The 20,097-nt window shown below is 40.7% G+C and overlaps 1 protein-coding gene and 1 long non-coding RNA gene across 15 annotated transcripts in view; one reads left to right on the forward strand and one right to left on the reverse strand.

Moving 5' to 3' along the window:
- Window positions 1–12,940, reverse strand: part of CCDC66 (coiled-coil domain containing 66) — a 90,092-nt gene extending 77,152 nt beyond the window's left edge. For 8 of the 14 annotated variants that reach the window (XR_007357819.2, XR_007357816.2, XR_007357815.2 and 5 more), the window contains exons 1-4: window positions 12,358–12,517; window positions 11,138–11,202; window positions 3,111–3,136; window positions 609–1,056 (exon numbers count right to left, since the gene is read on the reverse strand). Coding sequence is in view for 7 of the 14 variants with exons in the window: in XM_048859246.2 (XP_048715203.1) it covers window positions 609–1,056; window positions 3,111–3,136; window positions 11,138–11,202; window positions 12,358–12,380 (562 nt within the window). In the remaining 7 variants the exon portion in view is untranslated. Of the gene's footprint in view, window positions 1–550; window positions 1,057–3,110; window positions 3,137–11,137; window positions 11,203–11,485; window positions 11,563–12,357; window positions 12,519–12,795 lie in introns of those variants that run through there. The other 6 variants (XM_048859249.2, XM_075130326.1, XM_048859252.2 and 3 more) reach the window with 6 other exon arrangements.
- The window catches only part of LOC125639876 (uncharacterized), a 39,127-nt gene continuing 31,844 nt past the window's right edge, over window positions 12,815–20,097 (forward strand). The window contains exon 1 of the long non-coding RNA XR_007357622.2: window positions 12,815–12,898. This is a non-coding gene — a long non-coding RNA (uncharacterized LOC125639876). The remainder of the gene's footprint in view (window positions 12,899–20,097) is intronic.

Below are 20,097 nucleotides of genomic sequence, written 5' to 3' on the forward strand. Positions count from 1 at the left end.
GTCTGCTCCAAAACAGTACTATGTTGGATCCTCTGGGAGGGAGGTTTTAATCCCTACTCACTTGTGATCTTTTCCTATTTACTTTCCTTGAGTGATGTGCTTGAGAGAGAATTTTCAATTATGTATCATATTCCATGTCTAGAGATAGCCTCTTGTTTAGAGGAACAACTTGTAAATATTTATACATTTAGATAAAACAGACCTGGGAGAAATTAGCTTCCCAACAAAAACATCTGAGTGACTCTTTACATAACTGAAGACAATATATATCAGAAGATAATCGTAATTTAATAAGTATGTAAATTCACAGTAATAACTTAGAGATGGCTGTGTAGTTTTTAATTTATAATGGAAAATGTTCCTTTTAAAAATAAGTTGAAATATTTTCTTTTTACTCAAAAAGTGCCTTTGATGTTTAATAAATATAAAATAACTTTTTTTTGGAAACTGTACATTTAATTATTCAACAGACTGCCCGAAATTTTAAATGCAAAGTTAAAGCATTTCATTTTTATTTCAAATATCTGCGATTAATTTCCATAATACAAACCTTCTAAAAGCTACCAGTAAGAGAAAATTTCATTTTTGCTGCAGGATATATATCTTACTTGTTTCTTCTTGCTTTTCCTCCTGGGCCTGGGACTCAATTTTGGTTCCTTGTTTTACAGTTATCAGAATCTGTTCAAGTTGCTCTTGTGTTAAACACACCAAACTGTTCCTTAGATCTTCACCTGAGATATGAGGTTTTTGAGACTTCTGTTTGGGCTTTTTAACAGCAATTTTATTAGGGTTCTGTAAATCCGGCATTCCAGCTGTGTTGTCTTTTTGGATAATCAAAGCATGGTTTTTATTTAAGGATTCCTTTGATGAATCTTTAGATGATGACAAAGTCACACAGGTTTTTTCACCTTTTATTGCTGACCATCTTGAGCCACTTCTGTCTTTTGCTAAAATATGTTCATGCTTGACACAGGAATTTTGTGTTGATTTCAGAACATGTCCAGACTGTGTTGTTCTCAATGGATGTTTGAGGATTTTAGTTTTATTACCCATCTGCTAAAACAATAACAGTTTATTTACTTTAATATCCTATGAAAGATAAAACTATGTGCCCGTAGTCTTTTCCTTCCTTCAGGCAGTAAAAGCACACGTATTCTATCTGTCATGTCTAAATAGTAAAAGCCAATTCTGTTCTCTGTTACATTAGTAGAAACTCTAATTCACTAAATGGAATGACTCCAGATGAATACTAATATAACTGAGAAGGGGACTTGGCTCCAAAGTATGCATTACTGTTAATTTTTTAATTTGAATATGAATGTCTAAAGCAACAGTATGGAAATTAGTTTTACGGTATGGTCACTTGTCCCATACTGCTGGTATTAGAGATAATAATCCCTCTTCTGCGTTATGGTTGCTGCTAGCGAAAAATCAAAATAAAATTTTAATAATCTGGTTCTGATCAGAAGCACTAATTTAAAATGTATTTGCATTCAACGGTCAGATTTCAAACCTTTTGGTGAACAAAACAGGATAATTTTCCTTTAACCTCTTGCATGCCAGGCCTAATCTAGTCTCCTTTCAAATAGTGGGCCCAATTATTTCAATATAATGTCATAGGATAGAGTTGTATGAATGTCTTCCGGCTGGGTAAGCATCATAAATGCAAGGGCATTAGACCTGTTAAAAGTCACATTTATCTGATCAGGTATGAAGGGCTCAGGCAGATGTGGGTGCTGGGGAAAGAGACAGTTTTCAGGTAAGTATTCTTTAAAAACACATTTACCCAAGATAAACTACTATCTTCTGCAAACTGAAGGAAAACCACAGTATTATCTATACTCTAAAACCAGTATTATCTAACAGACTTGTAATTGTAGGAAGTAATGTGGATAGTAAAAATGATTTCTCTTCACCTTCTCCATCCTATCCCATCCCCAAGGCAACCTTGAACCCATAGAAATCAGAACAAGTCATCTCAGGCTGAGCTATTATGGTTCACAGTAAGTGGCGAATTCATCCCTCAAAAGACTCATGTGCAACTCTTATAGATATGAACAGGAGTTGTATGCAAGCATCTGAAGGCACAATTTGTTTCTAAGTAAGGTTTCAGAATGACAAAAGACAAGGCAGCTATTTCATTACAATGGCTGCTGATATGTATTAACTGCATAGGAGTTCCTTTAATCTTCTTCTCCACCTCTCCGCTGGAGTTCCCCAGAGATCTCCCTTGATTCTCACTCCCTCTTTCTCCCCCTGTATCTTATGTATGTTCTTGGGTGACTTCATCTACTCCCATGATCTTGCTTAACATTTCTATGCTGATGATGACTGTCCATTCACTTCTGACCTCTCCACCTCTATTCAGGCTGACAACTCTTATCATCTCTTCCTGAAAGTCATGTTGCTTTTCTTCAAATTCAACATGGCTAAAAATTTCTAAAGCTTGGCTGCTGGAACCAGGCATATTTTTCCCCTCTTCTCCCCACAAATCAGTATGTTGCCAAACCTTATTTTGTTCTGTACTATATAAATCTCTCCCTCGCAGTTTCCCTTCAGCTGTAATACTTATCTATGCTTTGGTTCTCTCTTGCCTTAACTACTGAAACATCCTCTCCTCTGGCTTCTCCATCTCAAATCTTACTCCCTTCTAGTTCATCCAAAAAGTAAGGATGGCCTTGTGGTTAAGATACTGGAATGAGACTCAAGAAAATCTGGTTTCAGTACCCAGCTTTGATGCCAGAGTCTCTGTGGCTTCCAACTAATCACTTTAATCATCAGAACGTTATCCAATGTGGTTCATTGTACTACTGTCTTTTTTTTAATCTCTGTTCTGAGAATTTGTCTTAGTTAACTAAGTTTCAGGCATACTGCATGCAGAGTATTTTCCAGGGATAGAGGGATTATATTAATCCTACCTATCATATTAATCCTACCTACTTCGTCAGCTACCATGAGTTTTGACAATGGAACTTCATTCTTTCATAGTTAACATTGACCACAGATATTTAGACACATCAGAAATCGCTATTTAAACACATTTTGAAAAGATATTAACTATTGTCTTTTTGGTTCTTATCTAAAAATCAAGGAATCATTACTCCACTTACCTTAACTGTGGATTTTGATTTACCCACTGTAAAACAAATAAAACAAAATATACACATGAGAAAAGTATTCAATAATCAACAATTATTTCCTTAAAAACCACATCCTGAGAAAGTCATGGTCCCACCTAGCCTTAAAATCTATTATTCTATTATAGTTATCTAGTCTCACCTCCTGCCTAATGCAGTCCAAAGAACCTTACCTGTAATTTCTGCATCAAAAACTTGTTAGATGCAGTAAACTTTTAGAAAGATATCCAGTCTTTATTTAAAGACTTCAACTGAGGGACAATTAGTTACAAACCTAGGTAAGCTGTTCCAATGGTTAATTACCCTCTTTCTCTAAAAAATGTGTACGTTATTTCTAGTCTGAATTATCTAGCTTCAGCTTCTAACCACAGGATCTCATTATACCTTTGGGCTTGTCCACACAAAGACTTGGTGTGCAACAATCCATGGCATGAATGTACGGTGCACTAACTTGCTGTACAGTGACTCGCTGTGTGGACCCTACTACAGCACACTAAAAGTTCCAAAATATACTTTGTCCTTAGTGTGCAGCAGCAGGGTCCACTTAGGACCCAGCATGGCAAAGCGCTTGAGAGGGATATGATTTGTAGAGCACTCTAACTGCCCTGCATAGACCCTGCTGGCCCATTCTAAAAGGTACCTAGTTTGCGATAACATAGTTCTGTGCAGGATCTACTTGGGGCAGTTAGAACGCAAAACATTAGAGCATTCTACAAATTGCATCCCTCTAGAGCACTTTTTCCACACTGTGTAGACAAGCCCTTAGTATTGATAGGCTAGTGTGCTGTATAGTCACACCCTGGCTTGCCACATACTAAGTTGCCCTTTTAATGATTTAAAGAACCACCTACTTATCAGAAATCTCTTTTCTATGTAGATACTTGCAGACTGTAATCAAGTCATCTTTTAACCATCTCTTGGATAAACTAAACAGATTGATCTTCTTTAGTCTCTTACTATAAAGCATGTTTTCCAGACCTTGAATTATTCTGGTAGCTCTTTTCTGAACCCTTTCCAATTTTTCAACATACTTTTTGAAGTGCTGACACCAGAAATGAATACGACATTACTGTAATGGTTTCACTAATGCTGTATACAGATGTAATATCATGTCCCCATTCCTACTTGATATTCCATTGTTTATATATCCAGGGATGGTGTTCGTCCTCTTAGCTACAGCATCCCATGTTCAACTGATTATCTACTACTATTACCCCTACAGTTCTTCTTGGTGTCACGGCATTCCAGGATACAGGCCTCTAGCTTGTAAGTGAGACCTACATTCTTTGTTCTTAGACGTATGACCTTGCATTTGTATGTCTTTAAAAATATGTTCAAATGAGTCCATCTTGTCAAGCAATCCAGGGCTGTCTATATAACTGACCTGTCCCCGTCACTATTTACCACTCCGGTAATTTTTGTCTCATGTGTAGGGCCCTACCAATTTCACGGTCACAGGATCTTAAAAATCATAAATTTCATGATTTCAGCTATTTAAATGTGAAATATTCTGGTGGTGTAATTGTAGGGGTCCTGACCTAAAAAGGAGTTGGGAGGACATCACAAGGTTATTGGGGGCGGGGGGGGGGGGGTTTGCGGTACTGCTACCCTTACTTCTGCACTGCTGCTGGCAGCAGCGCTGCCTTCAGAGCAGTGCAGGCTGCTGGAGCGTGGCGGCTGCTGGCTGAGAGCCCTGCTCTGAAGGTAGAGCCACCACCAGCACCAGAGCAGAAGTAAGGATGGCATGGTATTGTATTGCCACCCTTACTTCTCCACCGCTGCTGGCTGGGCGCTGCCTTCAGAGGTGGGCACCCAGCCAAGAGCCACCACTCTCCTGCTGCCCAGCTCTGAAGGCAGCACAGAAGTAAGGGTGGCAATACTGCAACCCCCATAAAATAACCTTGTGACCACCCTGCAACTCCATTTTGAGTCAAGACCCCCGATGTGAGAAACGTTGGTCTCCCCCATGAAATCTGTATAGTATAGAGTAAAAGTACTAGGATGGAGGTTGGCACAACTGATTAAGAGAGCTTTAAACTAGGAATTGGGGGAGATGGTTGGGAGATGTCCAGGTAATCTCCACGCCAGAATTTAGCATAGAGTGGAAAGAAAATGAAGTAAGAGTGGATACAGCTGTAGGTAGGAGGAAGGGCAGTGTAGATACAAGTCTAATAGGTTATACTGGTAGTAAAATAACCGTGCCTAATAGGGTACAGAATGTGAGTGAGGCCAAACAGCAAAAATTAAGATGTTTGTACACTAATGCAAGGAGCCTAGGTAATAAAATGGAGGAACTAGAGTTACTGGTGCAGGAAGTGAAACCAGATATTATAGGTATAACAGAGACCTGGTGGAATAGTAGTCATGACTGGGCTACAGGTATTGAAGGGTATGTGCTGTTTAGGAAAGACCGAAATAAAGGTAAAGGTGGTGGAGTAGCACTCTATATCAATGATGAGATAGAATGTAAAGAAATAAGAAGCGATGAAATGGATATGACTGAGTCTGTCTGGGCAACAATTAAATTGGGGAAGAAAACTATTAGAGCCTCCCCTGGGATAGTGCTTGGGGTGTGCTATAGACCGCCGGGATCTAATTTGGATATGGATAGAGCCCTTTTTAATGTTTTTAATAAAGTAAATACTAATGGAAACTGTGTGATCATGGGAGACTTTAACTTCCCAGATATAGACTGGAGGACGAGTGCTAGTAATAATAATAGGGCTCAGATTTTCCTAGATGCGATAGCTGATGGATTCCTTCAGCAAGTAGTTGCTGAACCGACTAGAGGGGATGCCATTTTAGATTTGGTCTTGGTGAGTAATGAGGACCTCATAGAGGAAATGGTCATAGGGGATAATCTTGGCTCAAGTGATCATGAGATAATTCAGTTCAAACTGAATGGAAGGATTAACAAAAATAAATCTGCAACTAGGGTTTTTGATTTCAAAAGGGCTGACTTTCAAAAATTAAGGAAATTAGTTAGGGAAGTGGATTGGACTGAAGAATTTATGGGTTTAAAGGTAGAGGAGGCCTGGGATTATTTTAAATTAAAGCTGCAGAAGCTATCGGAAGCCTGCATCCCAAGAAAGGGGAAAAAATTCATAGGCAGGAGTTGTAGACCAAGCTGGATGAGCAAGCATCTTAGAGAGGTAATTAAGAAAAAGCAGAAAGCATATAGGGAGTGGAAGAAGGGAGGGATCAGTAAGGAAAGCTACCTTATTGAGGTCAGAATATGTAGGGATAAAGTGAGACAGGCTAAAAGTCAAGTAGAGTTGGACCTTGCAAAGGGAATTAAAACCAATAGTAAAAGGTTCTATAGTCATATAAATAGGAAGAAAACAAAGAAAGAAGAAGTGGGACCGCTAAAAACTGAGGATGGAGTGGAGGTCAAGGATAATCTAGGCATGGCCCAATATCTAAACAAATACTTTGCCTCAGTCTTTAATAAGACTAAAGAGGATCTTAGGGATAATGGTAGCATGATAAATGGGAATGAGGATATGGAGGTAGACATCACCATATCTGAGGTAGAAGCGAAACTCAAACAGCTTAATGGGACTAAATCGGGGGGCCCAGATAATCTTCATCCAAGAATATTAAAAGAATTGGCACAAGAAATTGCAAGCCCATTAGCAAGAATTTTTAATGAATCTGTAAACTCAGGGGTTGTACCGTATGATTGGAGAATTGCTAACATAGTTCCTATTTTTAAGAAAGGGAAAAAAAGTGATCCAAGTAATTATAGGCCTGTTAGTTTGACATCTGTAGTATGCAAGGTCTTGGAAAAAATTTTGAAGGAGAAGGTAGTTAAGGACATTGAAGTCAATGGTAAATGGGACAAAATACAACATGGTTTTACAAAAGGTAGATCGTGCCAAACCAACCTGATCTCCTTCTTTGAGAGAGTAACAGATTTTTTAGATAAAGGAAACGCAGTGGATCTAATTTACTTAGATTTTAGTAAAGCGTTTGATACTGTGCCACATGGGGAATTATTAGTTAAATTGGATAAGAGGGGCATCAATAGGAAAATTGAAAGGTGGATAGGGAATTGGTTAAAGGGGAGACTACAACGGGTCCTACTGAAAGGTGAACTGTCAAGTTGGAGGGAGGTTACCAGTGGAGTTCCTCAAGGATCAGTTTTGGGACCAATCTTATTTAATCTTTTTATTACTGACCTGGGCACAAAAAGTGGGAGTGTGCTAATAAAGTTTGCAGATGATACAAAGCTGGGAGGTATTGCTAATTTAGAGAAGGACAGGGATACCCTACAGGAGGATCTGGATGACCTTGTAAACTGGAGTAATAGGAATAGGATGAAATTTAATAGTGAGAAGTGTAAGGTCATGCATTTAGGGATTAATAACAAGAATTTTAGTTATAAGCTAGGGACGCATCAACTAGAAGTAACGGAGGAGGAAAAGGACCTTGGAGTATTGGTTGATCATAGGATGACTATGAGCTGCCAATGTGATATGGCTGTGAAAAAAGCTAATGTCATCTTGGGATGCATCAGGAGAGGTATTTCCAGTAGGGATAAGGAGGTTTTAGTACCGTTATATAAGGCACTGGTGAGACCTCACCTGGAATACTGTGTGCAGTTCTGGTCTCCCATGTTTAAGAAGGATGAATTCAAACTGGAACAGGTACAGAGAAGGGCTACTGGGATGATCCGAGGAATGGAAAACTTGTCTTATGAAAGGAGACTCAGGGAGCTTGGCTTGTTTAGCCTAACTAAAAGAAGGTTGAGGGGAGATATGATTGCTCTCTATAAATATATCAGAGGGATAAATACCAGAGAGGGAGAGGAATTATTTAAACTCAGTACCAATGTGGACACAAGAACAAATGGATATAAACTGGCCACTAGGAAATTTAGATTAGAAATTAGACGAAGGTTTCTAACCATCAGAGGAGTGAAGTTTTGGAATAGCCTTCCGAGGGAAGTAGTGGGGGCAAAAGATCTATCTTGCTTTAAGATTAAACTCGATAAGTTTATGGAGGAGATGGTATGATGGGATAACATGGTTTTGGTAATTAAATATTCATGGTAAATAGGCCCAATGGCCTGTGATGGGTTTTTAGATGGGGTAAGATCCAAGTTACCTGGAAAAGAATTTTCTGTAGTATCTGGCTGATGAATCTTGCCCATATGCTCAGGGTTTAGCTGATCGCCATATTTGGGGTCGGGAAGGAATTTTCCTCCAGGGCAGATTGGAAGGCCCTGGAGGTTTTTCGCCTTCCTCTGTAGCATGGGGCACGGGTCACTTGCTGGAGGATTCTCTGCTCCTTGAGGTCTTCAAACTACAATTTGAGGACTTCAATAGCACAGATATAGGCGTGAGGTCTTTTTTAGGAGTGGTGGGTGAAATTCTGTGGCCTGCATTGTGCAGGAGGTCAGACTAGATGATCATAATGGTCCCTTCTGGCCTTAATATCTATGAATCTATCTATGAATCTACACAAAAGACCAGATTTCACAGTCTGTGGCACATTTTTCATGGCTGTGAATTTGGTAGGGCCCTACTCATGTATAAATATTACCAGCAATGACTTTACATTTTCTTCCAGATCCTTGATAAAGATAGTTTATAGCACTAGGTCAAGGACAGATCTTTGTGGGACCCCAGTGGAAACAACCTCATTGATAATGATTTCCCATTTTAGATAAATATCCTTACATTTGTATTTACATTAACGTTTATGCTCCTAAGGCCCTGTAAGCAGGTATGCTGTCCCTTAAGGACAGGCCCCAAGTTCAGCACTGCCCTGTTTTCAGTTTCAGCCTGAAATTAAGGTATTTTGGGATCATAGTTCCCAGTAGGCTCTGTGGCTTCTTCCCTTACTTGAGGGGGGGGAGGGGAGGCGGGGGAAGAGGGAGTTTGTTGTCCTGGTGGGCTCTGCTCACCAACTCAGAACCAAATAAGCAGAAACTGCAGTTCTCAGAGAGTCTACAGGCATAACAGGCTATATAGCAAGGAGTGCTGGGAGAGGAGGCAGAAGTATAAGGTCCTTGCCCTCATAACAGTGAGAAACTGAAGGGAGTAGGATTTTTTGTGATGCTGTTCTGCTTCATAAGAGGGAGATCTGTACAGAGTAGGGCTGCTAACAGTATCTCTCCAGTGAGGAGCTAAAACATCCCCTTGAAAGACCCCTTTGGTAAGTATTTGTTTTACTGTGGACTTCCTTTTACAGTGAAAGGGTGGCATCTATGGTTTGGATAGAGGATTACTCAGACAGCAAGAGAAACTGCAGTACAGCTTGCATCTACATGAGGGATAAGTAAAGATCCTCTGTTTAGGGGCACCATTACAGTTTCTTGAAATCTAATCAGTTTAAAAATAATGAATTCAAAGTAGCTTTAGCCAGTATGCCTGACGTTGAATCTCCCTGCCTCTATTTCTGACTCTACAATCTCATTTTCTTTTTCATTTAAATGGCTTATTCTCTCCACCGTTACTGTGTAAAAGACAATAATTTCTTTGAAACTGGGTGTCTTAAGCCACCACAAGATGTTCCTGATTAAAGTCTCACTGCTGTTTGGAAATTTTAATATTGTATAGGAAACAAATTCATAAATGTAACCTGATACAATTCAGCTGAATATCACTGCTGTTTTTACATCAGTCTCATGAACTTTATAAAAATAGTTTTCTTGGACAAGATTTTGTATTTTATTTTTTTAATTTAATGCCAGTCCAGTCTTTGCTATCTTGCTTTGTGAGAGCATTCTGGGGTGACTACTGGTTCCAATCCATCACTGAGGCCCATAAAGGGGGGAGATTGCCAGATGTATCATCTACAGTCCAGAAGGAAAAAGAGAGAAGAGGAGGGAAGCGTGCTAAAGTGGTTAACAATGTCTATAGCAGACTGACTGGCATTGATTGGCTCAGAAAGTAATCCCATAAAGTCTTCCCTGGACAAAAATATGGTAAATGCAGAATCTGGAAGATGAAAGATGGCTTTAAAGAGAGGGGAAAAGGCAGAGATCTTCAGGCTTCTGGCAGCTATGTAGTGAACCCTGGGAGATTTTGGGAAAGGAGATTTAAAATATAAAATATTTATATTTATAATTATAAAATATCAGTGTTTTATTCTGAACATCAGATTTAGGGTTTATTTATGAATGACTTGCACAATTTATTGGGTTTACTTGTGCTACTGTCCACTCCACTTATGACATCCTGCATTTATATTTTTTTGACTAATACGTGTGCTAATCAGCAATATGGCTAGCTGACCCGTCAAGAAATCAGAATTGTTCCCAGTACTGCTTAACAGTAATACGATCATATACTTTGATGCTGGGTTATTACAGCAAAAGCAATGCTTTCCATTCAAGCCATTTAATAATGAACAAATACTGGAAAAGAGATTTTTGCATCTCAGCAGCAAGAATGAGAGGTAGCCTAAATAGGTTTTTAAAAGTAAAAATGTTCACAGAGTTTTATCCTGTGGTTAGTAACTCATTCCAAACCGCAGAGAAAGCTGCAGTGCCTTGCAACTTAGAAGGAACTACATTTACAAAACCTTTTTTTTTTTAACATGCTCCCTCTGTTTAAATACAGCATTGTAAAGATATGGAAGTATTCCTCAAATCAGGTCAATCTATATAGAATGGTCAATTTATCTCTGGACGCACAAGAGCCAAAAGACTGCTGAGAGCTGAGCTGAGACTACCTTAGACTTTGCCAATTGATCAATATTTGTGATGATCATAACCATTATTGTCAGACAGTACATATAGCTGGCAATTCATGATTTATGGAAAGACAAATACCAACCCATGCCAGTACCATTTTGGTGAATATTAGGACCCATAAATAACAATGTACAGAATATTTCATCAAAATCTTGAATAGTTCTTTCACATCACTATACAAAACATTAATACTTAAAAAAAATTAACCATACCCTTTATAACAAGATATCTTCAAGAAGATTTAAAGTGTATTAGAGATTACTGAACTTAATGATTATACATAATAAAATCATACCATATGAAGCCAAAATTAGCCTAGGTTTTCCATCCAAAATTTCAGTTTCAAGCTTTAATCCATCTCTGTAAAACAATAACAAAAACAGCTAAACTCTTCTGTACCTGAAATCATCATCAGCAAAGTATGTGAGATTACAGCACAAGGAGAGAGGTGGTCTCAAGACACTTAGAATATGAAAAGGTGATATGAGCTATGTTTATATTAAATACAAACTTAAGCAATTGCTTCTTATAAATACGCAAATATTGGGAGATAGCCATACTATTCAAGTGCTGGTGCTTTTAAGCCTGTACATCATCTCAATATATATCTAAGTTGGGCTGACATCTTTCAATATACTCATACCTTGTCATGTCTGATTTCTGACCCGGTCCAAGAGATGGGTAATGGGATAACTGATAAAGTGGTGAACTAAAGAAAGGTATGTTAAACAATATAAACCATGTTAATTTCAGCACCCAAGAAGCCTGAGAGATGGAAACAACTGTGGGGAGGAAAACATTTTAAAAACAGTACTTCACTGTCCTTTAAATAAAAATTTAAATTTTCTTCATATTCTAACACACCCCATACTGTCGTGAGAGAGGATTCTTCCAAAAAAAAAAAAAAAAGAGAGAGAGAGAAAGAAAGAAAAACACCGGGTAGACCTCCAGGGAATGGAAATCAATGTTAAAGAGTTAAAAAAATTTCTTTAAATCTTACATTTAAGTGTCTGAACTCTATTTTACTGAAATCCTAGTTCTTATTGAAAATGAAAAACAAAAATAGTTTGAGATATTAATCCGAATATTAAGGAAGGAGTATTGTCAGCTCTTTTGATTCATGGTATTTTTCTTGGCTGTCAGAATTGGATAATCTGTGAATCTTAGCTTTCATTTAAAAATAATAATAATTTAGCTTTCTAGCCCTCATAGTTGCATAGAAAAGCCTGAAAACATGAACCCTAAATGCTCGAACATTACTAGGTAAATAAAAAAACATTTTTTTAAACTTAATTGTTTTTATGCTAAGATCATGATATTTGAGGCCTGAATCATAATTTTTGAACTCTTGGAGCCACTAATACTGAGACAAGGTAAAGTGAAATTATTAGAGTATGCATAAATTGACCACTGAAGCATCACTAATGGGGGGGGAGGGCGCAACACCTGTGAAAATCCTAGCTGGAAGAACTGGGAGTAAAGGCTGATAGCTAAAAGCCAGAATCCTTCCCTTACCTAGCGGAATGCACAGGGATCATGTTTTACTTCCAATAGTCACTACCTGTTGTAACACGCCACGGGCCTACACTAGCAGCAGTTCTAGGGACGGACTGGCCACACCGAGTTGTGAGGCACAGAATAAAGTACCCAGAGCAACCCACTGAACAACGAGTAAACAAAACATGGACTCTTGGAGGGAGGCGGGCACATTACACGTTACCGCGGCGTCTCTGAGACGTCACCTGCCCGGGCAAACCCAGGCGCCGACACGTCACGTCGCACACTTTACGTTACAACGTGCTGCAGGCCCTGGCCGTGGAAGCCCGTTAGCCGCACGCGGGGCGAAGCACAGCCCTGTCCGGCTCTGGGGAGTGGGTCATTATGGAGAACCAGGCCATGGGGACAGACACGCCCAGCACAGAGGAGTCGAAAGCCGGGCCCTGCCCTGCTTACCCCAGGTTCATGGCCCTTCCCCTTCTACACCCGCGGGATGCGGCGAACCACCCGAGGAGACAGCGCGGCTGGAGGGAGACCGGCGCTGCTGCCTGGAGTCCGGGTGTGTGTACGTTGGTTACTGCCACCGCACAATGAGACGGGAGGTGATAGGCTCCCCCAAGGCTCGGGCCCTCCCGCCAATGAGCTCCCCTTACACTAAGGGAGGGGCTCCGCCTGCGTGCGAGGCATTGTGGGGGCTGGAGTCCGGAGCCTCGCTCCCTCCTCCCCTGCCGCGCGCAGCTGAGCGGGTAACGTCAGGGCCATTCCAACGGCTGCCTGCGGGCGCGCCTCTGGGGAACCGCGCGCACTTGGGGCTGGCCTAGATACAGAACCGCGAGTAGAGCGGTTTGGCGGCGGAGCGGGAATCGGCCATAGCCGTGTTAAGATATATCGGAGAGGGGGAGGGGTAGATGCAAAACTATTCGTGTTGTTTTGTTTCCTGTGTAAAATATTAACGGAGGCATACAACCCCCCCCCCCCCTTGTGCAATGAGCTTTGCATGGACAAAGCTTTGTGTGGATTTCAGTGCTGGATTGACGCCCAAATCATCATAATCATTATTCTGTTGTTTGTTATTAATTTTGTTTGGGGAGAAAAATGCAGTAGGTACAAAAGTATTTAAGAATATTTGGGAGGTGGGGTAAATGCACACAATAGTTCATTGGGGATACAAGTGTAGTCAAACTGGTTGGGAATCTGTCACTCCCAACTTACTAAAAATGGGGGGGGGGGGGGACTATACCAAATTATTACTATATTAAAATAGACCACTAAGGGCCCAATTGTGCAGTTACACATGTGACTAACTTTCACTAGTATCAACATTATAGTTAGTATGGGGTTTTCTTGTTACAAAAGTATTATTTGTTTTGCTAGAGGAATAGATGGGGAGCTGTGGTTGCTTGCTACTGTTGAAAATCAGGCTACTCATTTAGATGTGTATGGCTTGGGTGATGAGCTCTAGTCAGTCAGGTTTGAAAATCTTGGGTTAGGTGTTTAAAAGTAGTCCAATAAGGGCCAGTGTTTTGAAAGTGGCTTCTTAATGCCTTGAGGATCAGTTTCTTAGTGCATAGGCTTCAGCTGACTTTGTCCTCCTTGGTCCTCTCTTCCCATCCTCCATCCTTGTCTCCTATTGAATAGCTATAATTGCAGCTCCCTACCTTTGTATTGCCATTAATGATGCTTTATGGGGAAATGCTTCAGGAGTAGGACATTGAGCACCCTGTAACCCTTGACATAGTTTCTTTAATAACAGCATATGAAAAAACACTATTATTTTTTAATTGGAACCTTAATTATTTTTTAATTGCAATCCTGAAGTTTTTATTACTTTTTTCAGGGAGAATTACTTATGCCTTCATAGGGGGGATGTCCAGACTGAATCCCAACTCTGTCAATCCGAGTGCAGAAGTGGGGCCTGCAAGGATTTTAAAAATTAATACTTGCCACTCCAGGCTTGTATTAAACTCCCACGGTTACAGGTTTTCTCTGACCTTGGCTTGGTAAATGCTTCCACCACCCAAATGCAACAAAACTCCTTTTGAACCCAGGAAGGAGCACTTGGGAATTCCTGCCTGTGGGGTACCCTCAAGCCCCTTCATCCCTGCTCCGGGGAAGAGCTGAGAAAGAAAACAAAGGAAATTAGTTGTGGCTACCATCTAATCAAACAACATGCACAAATCTCTTAGAACACCAAAAATCCAATCCTGTTCTTAAAAAAGGTAAATTTTATTAAAAACAAAAAGAAAGAAAATACATCTGGAACTTAGGCTTTTGCTAGATTTTTAAAAGAGAAATTCCAAAAATCAAGCACCCAAAATAGTTTTCTTGGGAGTTCAGCTTAAAGGTTACAAGCAAACAAAAGCATCTGGGGTTAACACAGAGGAGTCCACAAGCCAATAAGAAATAACCCTAATTGCGTCTAGCTAAACATTCTGATCTACTTAACACATTTGGAGTTCAGATAAGTAGTTCTAGGCATGATCTGATGATTTATCATCATACCTGGCTTAAGTTGCTTATAGAATGGCTGCTCCGTTCCTCCAGCCCAGAGAACAACAGACAAAGGGAAGTTAGTTTATTTCACAATTTTAAAAAGTTCTACCTTTCCATGGGTTCTTCTGGTCAGGTGCCCACTTGTTTTTCTTTACCTGGGGGACTTTTTAACCCTTCACAGGTAAAGCAAGTAAAGAACAGCTACCAAGAGGGATTTTACAGCTAACTGGCTGGCTTGGTGTCCATCAAAGGGAGCTGTTCCTCCCTTTATTTATCACAGGGGATTTGGCTCTGATTCAGGAAAGCACTTAAGCATCTACTTATGTCCATCCCTATTCAAGGCAACACTTAAACTCATACTTAAAATTAAATGTGCTTATCCTCTTGATTTCAAAGGAAGTTAAGCACATATTCTAATACTGTCCTGAATAGCGATGCTTTCCTGAATTGGGAAGTAAGTATTTGGCCCCAGACTGAATATAATGGATCATATACTGGAGTTCTTACTCAAAAACTCTCACTGAAATCAACAGCAATTTTGCCTGAATAAGGACCACAACATTTAGCCCGATGCAAGTAAGTGGCAGTTGGATAATGATGGATAATCAGGCTGGATTTGATGTGTACACAAATAGCTCTTGAAAGCTTATGCTCAAATAAATTGGTTAGTTTCTAAGGTGCCACAAGTACTCCTTTTCTTTTTGGATAATGACTGTGCCATACTAACTCATCTCATATTTAACAGACTTTCGCCTGTTTCCATCCAAATGCACCTTCCCACCTAGTATTGTGCTACTGTTGTTCTGGAGACTAAAAAAGCCAAACAGCGAATCTTAGACACTTTGGACCAGATCCTCAAAGGTATTTAGGTTCCTAACTCCTTTGGTCCGAGACCTCCATTTAAGGACCAGAATAAGGAAGGAAAAGAGAATCAACACAGGGAAAACTTTTCTCAGTAAGCTGCTAAAATTGAATTTAAGTTCTGTGAATAGAGGAAATGCTATATTTGATGACAGGATACAATTTTAGTTTTGTTTTTTTGTTTTGTTTTTGTTTTTTTTGCTGGCTCCTCTGTTCTAGCCCCTTTCCTTCAGCTCTGCATTTCACTCAGATATGCCAGAGACACCAGCTGTAGCTGGCTGAATTTATTTATCTAGCTGATGTATTTTCATGATCATCGCAGTGTCTCAATGTCTGAAGACTATCTGAAAACAAAATACTGGGGAAAATTAGACTTCTTCCTTTCAAAGATGATGATCTACCAAAATACGTATTTAAAACAAAATTCTGTGCCATTTTGAGGTTTGACCTTCATCTGTTCAGAGAATATATTGTATTTGTGAACTGTATTGTCTGTCAAATTGTAAAATATTTGGGACAAGGACTTGTCTTTCTCCACATCTTCCCCAGTGACAAGCACTCTTACAACTTTCAATATAATATTTTTCTTTCCACTATTATTAGCAAGTCTGTATCAGAATTACTACTTTAAAACTTCCACCTTCCTTCAATCAGATAGCTGTGTTTCAGATAATTTTTGTGCAGGTTGGCTCTTTTTGTTCCTGCTCATATTTCTAACCTTCATAGGTACATTTTGTATTTTTTTTTCCCCCTGCCCTCACTAGTGTTCATAACTCATTTCCATTATATGCAAATTAATTTACATTCTGTTTGCCTATCTTTCAGATGACCAAGACTGGCCCTATCCCCAGTCTCCTCAGCACCCCAATGGACACATCCCCCTAGCTCAATGCATTGACGTGTATCATTACTGTATATGGGGACCAAATATTGATTTGCTGCACAAAGTTCAAACAAAAGTTTGATCAGAGGAGATATGGGAGGGTGAAGAGACTCTTCCCCTTTTAGCCAATGGCAGGGGCTGCAACACTATTACATCCACAGCCTCTACGACAGCATCTTTCAACCCTCTACATCCCTAAGAGATTACTTTAGCTAGTGGTTTTATACAGTCATGGATCCTGTAACCTGGCCACGTCCCATTTCCCACATGCCTGCACACTGCACCACAGACCGTTGCTCTATGGTGGCAGGAGTGCGGAGGCTCTCAAGGCAGTCTTTCAAGAGCTATTTCCTTTTCTTCCCCCTTCCGCTGTCCTCTTTGGTTCTTGCATGGCCACAGGAGGAGAAGTAGTCTTCAGGGGGCAGTAGGGGAAGGAGATCTGGTCCTAAATGCTTCAGTATGTTTTCAAACTATATTCTTTCTTTAGAACTTCAAATAGTGTTCCAACAGCAAAGTTTCATTTTTTTAAAACAATGTATCAAAATAGAATGTAGCATCATTTCCAGTCTCCATTTAAGCCAGCAGGTAGCAGTATAGTTTCAAGCATATCAGGCAAAAGCTTGACTTTCTCATGGAGGAAAATTTATGTTTAGGCAGTCTGCAAAACCATTTTTAAAAGTTTCCTGAAACAACGAATTTTTCATTATCTCCAGACTATTTTATCAATTTTTTTTTCCAGAAAGCACCAGAAATCCTTTTTTTCAGACAAGCTTGAAGGTAAGGTTCCTGCTTCAAAGATCTTACAATTTAAAAAGAGGTTATCATCTAAATCATAGAACTGGAAGGGAACTCAAAAGATCATCTAGTCCAGTCCCCTGCACTCAAGGCAGGACGAAGTATCATCTAGACCATCCCTGATAGGTGTCTGTCCAACTTGCTCTTAAAAATCCCCAATGATGGAGATTCCACAGCCTCCCTTGGCAATTTATTCCAGTGCTTAACCATTCTGACAGTTAGGAAGTTTTTCCTAATGTCCAACCTAAACTGCCCTTGCTGCAGTTTAAGCCCATTGCTTCTTGTCCTATCCACAGAGGTTAAGAACAATTTTTCTCCCTCCTCCTTGTAAACAACCTTTTATGTACTCGAAAATTGTTATCATGTCCCCTTTCATCTTCTCTTTTCCAGACTAAACAAACTCAGTTTTTTCAATCTTCCCTCATAGGTTATGTTTTCTAGACCTTTAATCATTTTTGTTGCTCTTCTCTGGACTGTCTCCAGTTTGTCCACATGTTTCCTGAAATGTGGCACCCAGAGCCAGACACAATATTCCAGTTGAGGCCTAATCAGCACAAAGTAGAGCGAAAGAATTACTACTTGTGTCGTGCTTACAATACTCCTGCTAATACATCCCAGAATGATGTTTGCGTGTTTTTTTTTGTTTTTTTTTTTTTTGCGCAACAGTGTTACACAGTTGACTCATGTTTAGCTTGTGATCCACTATGACCCCTCAGGTCCCTTTCCGCAGTACTCCTTTCTAGGTAGTAATTTCCCATTTTGTATGTGTGCAACTGATTGATTGTTCCTTCCTAAGTGGAGTTCTTTGCATTTGTCCTTATTGAATTTCATCCTATTTACTTCAGACCATTGTTCCAGTTTGTCCAGATCATTTTGAATTTTAATCCTATCCTCCTAAATAATGTTGATCTAGTGCTGCTGTTCTGTTTTAGGCAGAGTCCCATATATTGCGATTATACACCTGCACAAATTGCTACCCTTTTGCCAAGACGCCACTCTTTATTGTATTTATTTTTTCCATTGGTTCCACAGTAATGTCAGTTCTTCAAGTGCCTGTTCATGTCCATTCCAAACAGGTAGGGGTGTGTGTGTGCGCACGTGCACAATAGCAGGATAATTTTTCCCTTAGCAGCATCCATGGGTCGGCCTGGGTGCCCCTCGGAGTCGCACCTTCATATCACTCAATATAGAGCCCTGCCGACTTACCACCCCCTCAGTTCCATCTTACCACCCGTGACAGTAGCTGGAACTTCCCCTTGCTCTTGCTTCGGTAAGCAGTTTAGCAGTTCTTTACTTACACTCTACAAAGTTATTTTCCAGTTTAGTTAGTATAGTATAGTAGTTCTTCTAGAAGCACAAGGGCTTCTATTTCCAGTGTTTCCTAATACCGAAAGCCAAAGGTGGCCTCAGGCCCATCTTGGACCTGTGAGAACTCAACAAATTCGTGAAGAAACTCAAGTTCCACATGGTCCCATTGGCCCGATCATCCCCTCACTGGATCCAGCAGACTGGTATGCCATCTTTGACTTGAAGGACACGTATTTTCATATTGCAATCCCTCAGCCCCACAGAAAGTACCTCAGGTTTGTGGTGAACAATACCCACTACCAATTCACTGTCCTTCTGTTTGGCCTGTCAGCAGCATGTCGAGTCTTCACCAAGTGCATGGCAGTCGTTGCTGCGTTCCTACACAGGCACCAGGTGTTTCCGTACCTTGACGAATGGCTGATCAAGGGCCACTCCAGGACCCAGGTGGAAACTCATGTCAAATTCATCAGAGCCACCTTCAGCAGCTTGGGTCTCTTTCTAAACAAAGCAAAATCGACTGTCCGCTGTCCAGAGGATAGAATTTATGGCGGCAGTACTGAACTCTAGCCAAGTTGGGGCATACCTGCTGGAAGCGAGGTTTCAGGCCTTGGCTGATATTCAAGGCCTCAGACAGTTTCCCACCACCACAGCAAGAAACTGCCTGAAGCTTCTGGGACACATGGCTGCCCGTACCTATGTGGTACAGCATGCCAGACTCCGGCTTCGACCTCTTCAGTCGTGGCTCGCCTGGACAGGATAGTGACCCTGCCTCACCTGGTCCTCTGAGCCACCACAGGAGGGAGTTGGAGATTATGCTCAGGAGTCCCCTTTGCCAGTCCACAGCCATCTCTTTCGCTAGTGACTGATGCATCAGACTTGGGCTGGGGAGTACACGTAGGACACCGCAGGACTCGAGGTCTCTGGTCCCAGGAGGATCTGGTTCTCTGCATCAACATCAGAGAGTTGAGAGCGGTGTGCCTAGCATGCCAGACCTTCTGGGCATACTTAACGGGATAGTGTGCATCAATCCTGACGGACAACGCAACAGCAGTGTTCTATAACAAACAAACGGGGGTGCACGCTCCTCTCCCCTGTGCCAGGCAGCCCTCATGCTGTGGGACTTCTGTGTAGAACATTCAATACACCTGCAAGAGTCGTACCTCCCCGGGGTACAGAACGAGCTGGCAGACCACCTCAGCAGGTCGTTTCACAGCCACAAGTGGTCCCTTTGCCCAGATATCATGAACTTAATCTTCCAGAAGTGGAGCCTTCCCTAGATAGACCTATTCACCGCGTGACACAAAAGGAAGTGCCAGCAGTTCTGCTCCTTCCAAAATTGCGGGTGGGCTCTTCCTCCATTGGGGAGGTGGTTCAAGTCGCTTCACCTCACAGCATGGAAGCTCCACGGTTGAACCCAA

The sequence above is a fragment of the Caretta caretta genome, chromosome 7 (genome assembly GCF_965140235.1).
Source record: "Caretta caretta isolate rCarCar2 chromosome 7, rCarCar1.hap1, whole genome shotgun sequence".
Taxonomy (NCBI): Eukaryota; Metazoa; Chordata; order Testudines; family Cheloniidae; genus Caretta; species Caretta caretta.